We start from the raw sequence: 3682 nt of genomic DNA on the forward strand, positions 1-3682 counted from the left end.
GAAGACTCCGGTGTCTAGTCTGGTAATGTGCAGGTGGAGCCACCTATTAATCATCTATTTATATCCTCCGAGTCCAGGTTTGGTTTTACAGGTAGCACAGGCACAAATAGAAACCAACCAAGCGAGAAAACAAAGTGGGCAAAAGAACCAGCGTTATGGACTCTCCTCATGGATCTAGACAGAACATGGACCTATCATGGAGCCCTGGTCACTAATGGTCAGTCATTAGACAACCTGGAAAGTCTCAAGTCTGGAAATCTCTCATGAATCCAAGATATCATCATAGTAGCTGCCGTATTACATGAGGATGAGAACAAAGATGTCCTGTGGAAATCTATCATCGTTGGACTCATGTGTCATGGAAGTCTGACACTTGGTTGTACGTACGTCTGGTGAGGGATCTGGTGTCACACTCACCTAACCGTATACAGTAATGGAGGTATACAAGTCCATAAATATATCCATCAACTCTACTGCACCTGGCTGGACTGAGAACATGACCCAAGCCCCAAAGCCACCAGCGGTGCCAAAGACCACGGTCCTGAGCTTGGGCTACATCTCCATCCTCCTCTGCATCGTTGGACTCGTAGGAAATGTCTTCATAATTTTGCTTTTCACCTTGAAAATGAAGAAGAATTACTGCACAATTTACTTTCTGAACTTGGCCGTGGCCGACCTGCTCTATCTCCTGGGATGTGGGATTTACGCTTCCTACATGATGTGTCTTCTTGGTCACCTACCTATACCAGTGTTCAATGATGTGATCATTGGGTATATATCAGATATTCTGACTAATGTCGGATTTGACTCCAGCACTTTCCTTCTGACAGCATTGAGTGTGGAGAGATGTCTGACTGTCCTGTTTCCCCTGTACAACCATCTCCAACGTCCAAGATGCCAAACCCCCATAGTGTGCGTCCTGCTCTGGGCTCTGGCCATCCTCACTATGGCTCTAGAGAGCTTTGTCTGTGATGACAGGCAGGACCATCTCAGCTCTGGAGCCCAACGTTGCGTGCCAATCATTATATTCACCACAACATTATTTGTACTCATGCTTCTTCTGATGGTCATGTCCTGTGTGACGCTTCTGGTGGAGATTCAGAAGACGTCAGAAAGCTGCAGACCCCTGAGGTTGTACGTAGTCATTCTTCTCAGCCTTCTCTCTTTCTTCATTGAGATGGTCCCTGCGAGGACCCTGAATCTACTGCTCTACTTTGACGTGGTTGACTTCAAGACTCATTCCCTTTCGTTCTACTTCATCACATCTCTCTGCACCGCTGTGCACTGCGCCTCCAACCCTTACATAAACATCTTTGTGGGGCGTTGGAGGGAAAGGACCTCCATCAAAGAATCCATGGAGAAGATATTTCACGTGAATAACTAATGTGATAATAAGGAGTGATTACCGGGTCCATTCGCGATCCAGGTAGTTCCTCCGACGTCCACCAGGTGGCGCTGCTGTGCTGAAGTTCCACGAGGCCCGCCAGAATGCCCTGAAGTTCACCGGCCTATACCTGGTGAAGGTAAGCGCGAGTCCCGTGACACTTTTTTTTTCTTAAATGCGGCGGTTTTTCCGAATCCGTCGGGTTTTCGTTCAGCCACGCCGCCTGATGCGCCACAATCCGATCGCGTGCGCCAAAATCCTGGGGCAATACGGGGAAAATCGCCGCAAATCGGAAATATTCGAGTAACACGTCGGGAAAACGCGAATCGGGCCCTTAGTAAATGACCCCCATTGAGATAAGATGAAGGACTGTGTGGCCAGGTGATGGAGATGGTACAGGTGATGGTGGTGGTGGTGGGTCACAATGGTGGAGAGCCTGGCAGGTAGATGTGGATCCTTCCTTTTACTATCACTTGTAAACATTAAACCATTCTGTGTATTTTGGGGTTCTCTCGTGTTCTTCAGGGCAGCCAAGTGCACTTTATCAATGTTAAAGGCCTGTTAAAAGGATAATCTGACATTGTACAGATGCTGAGCCAGCAGTCCCCCAATCTAAATATAGGTCTTTGGCAAGCAACAACTTGATGTAGCGTCCCTGGTCGTGGTGGAGATATTCTGTAGGTGAGGATATCATCATTGAGATCAGATGTTTCCCAATGTATTGTCCAGCTGGAGGCTATAAACAATGGTCTCGGGGCTGCCGAGGATGTAAGTACCTTTTTAGCCTTAGTCACTTCAGAAGATCTCTTAAAGCGATTGTCACCTTTCACCAAACTTTATAGGAATGGGTGGTCCACTGTGGAGATGAGGAGTCACGTGTGGTGATGATGTGACTTGTATTCTTCATTCTCTGGCAGCTCCTATCTCTGCAGTCTGTATGGATAGTGTCTGAGAGACCTAGCTGCTGAGACTCACTGCGCTACTATGATTCCAGAATGTCCACATTTCTCTGAAAACAACATCCAGGACCTTAGAATACCACGGCGTGTAACTCATTTTTATCACAATCTTCTACTTTTGTGATGATACCTGGAGTTTTACCTCCTATTCCTAAGCCGGCTGGAAGGGTAATAGACAGATACTTGATGTGGACATCTGCCATGAGAAGGGATGAAGCTCCTGCCTCAGGCGGCAGATGCAGAGCCCTGAAGGGGGCGGCAGAAGAGTTGTTGGTAAAGTGGGTGATTCAGGCAGCCACCTGAATCACCCACCAGTAGTACAGACCTGCTGCTGCTCCGTACTCTCAGAATTACTTGCAATGGTGTCTAGGAGAAATGGTAGAGAAACAAGACACAAGACCCATTTGTCTGTGCTGCTCTGTTGCTGTGGAGGAGCCACGGGATGTGATCACACGCTGGCAGAGTTGCCGCAGAAGAGGAGACGACCGCAGTGTGGAAAAAGGGGAGTATCAGCTTTATTATTATTGCATTGGCCACATTATTCAGAATAATTTCTTAGGGGGACCTGAAACGTGGCCAATGCTATTTACTAAACTAAATTAAGGGGGTATTATGTTACTAAGTATTTGTCTAAACTGAGGGGGGCTGAATATGGTGGGAGGTTGAGGGGGCTGTTGAGTACTGTATATGATTAAACTGAGGGTGGATAGGGGCGGGCGGCTCTTGTATATGATAAAAATGAGGGGTATTTTTCAGGCGCAGTGTGGAGATGTGATTTGCACCGCTAAAGACATCTGGTGGTTTATCTCTGTTGATTTCAACGCGTCCGGGAGAAGTGATAATGAAGACCTCGCCCTGACAGAGCAAATTGTATCATGTGAGGTACTAGATGCAACTCATATCTGTGTCACTGTCTGATACTAGTGGGTGGAGTCAGCCGGTGCAGTGTCAACAGGGGTGGTGATTTAGTGGCGCAGTGTGGGGATGTTGTCAATACTTTAATCAGGTTTAAAATGCTGCATATAGGAGGGGATCAGGCTGTAGGATCTGTATAGGCTGATATTCAGGCTGTAGGGTCTGTATAGGCTGATATTCAGGCTGTAGGGTCTGTATAGGCTGATATTCAGGCTGCAGGGTCTGTATAGGCTGATATTCAGGCTGTAGGGTCTGTATAGGATGATATTAAGGCTGTAGGATCTGTATAGGCTGATATTCAGGCTGTAGGGTCTGTATAGACTGATATTCAGGCTGTAGGGTCTGTATAGGCTGATATTCTGGCTGTAGGGTCTGTATAGGCTGATATTCAGGCTGTAGGGTCTGTATAGGATGATATTCAGGC

General features: G+C 47.1%; 1 protein-coding gene across 1 annotated transcript; it reads left to right on the forward strand.

Moving 5' to 3' along the window:
• On the forward strand, window positions 1–1745 carry LOC140075718 (mas-related G-protein coupled receptor member H-like). The gene has a single exon (XM_072121954.1). It carries the CDS (start codon window positions 434–436, stop codon window positions 1382–1384), a length of 951 nt encoding a protein of 316 aa, XP_071978055.1. The 5' UTR covers window positions 1–433; the 3' UTR covers window positions 1385–1745.
• The last annotated feature ends 1937 nt before the right edge of the window (window positions 1746–3682 follow it).

The sequence above is a fragment of the Engystomops pustulosus genome, chromosome 8, assembly GCF_040894005.1.
Source record: "Engystomops pustulosus chromosome 8, aEngPut4.maternal, whole genome shotgun sequence".
Classification (NCBI taxonomy): Eukaryota; Metazoa; Chordata; class Amphibia; order Anura; family Leptodactylidae; genus Engystomops; species Engystomops pustulosus.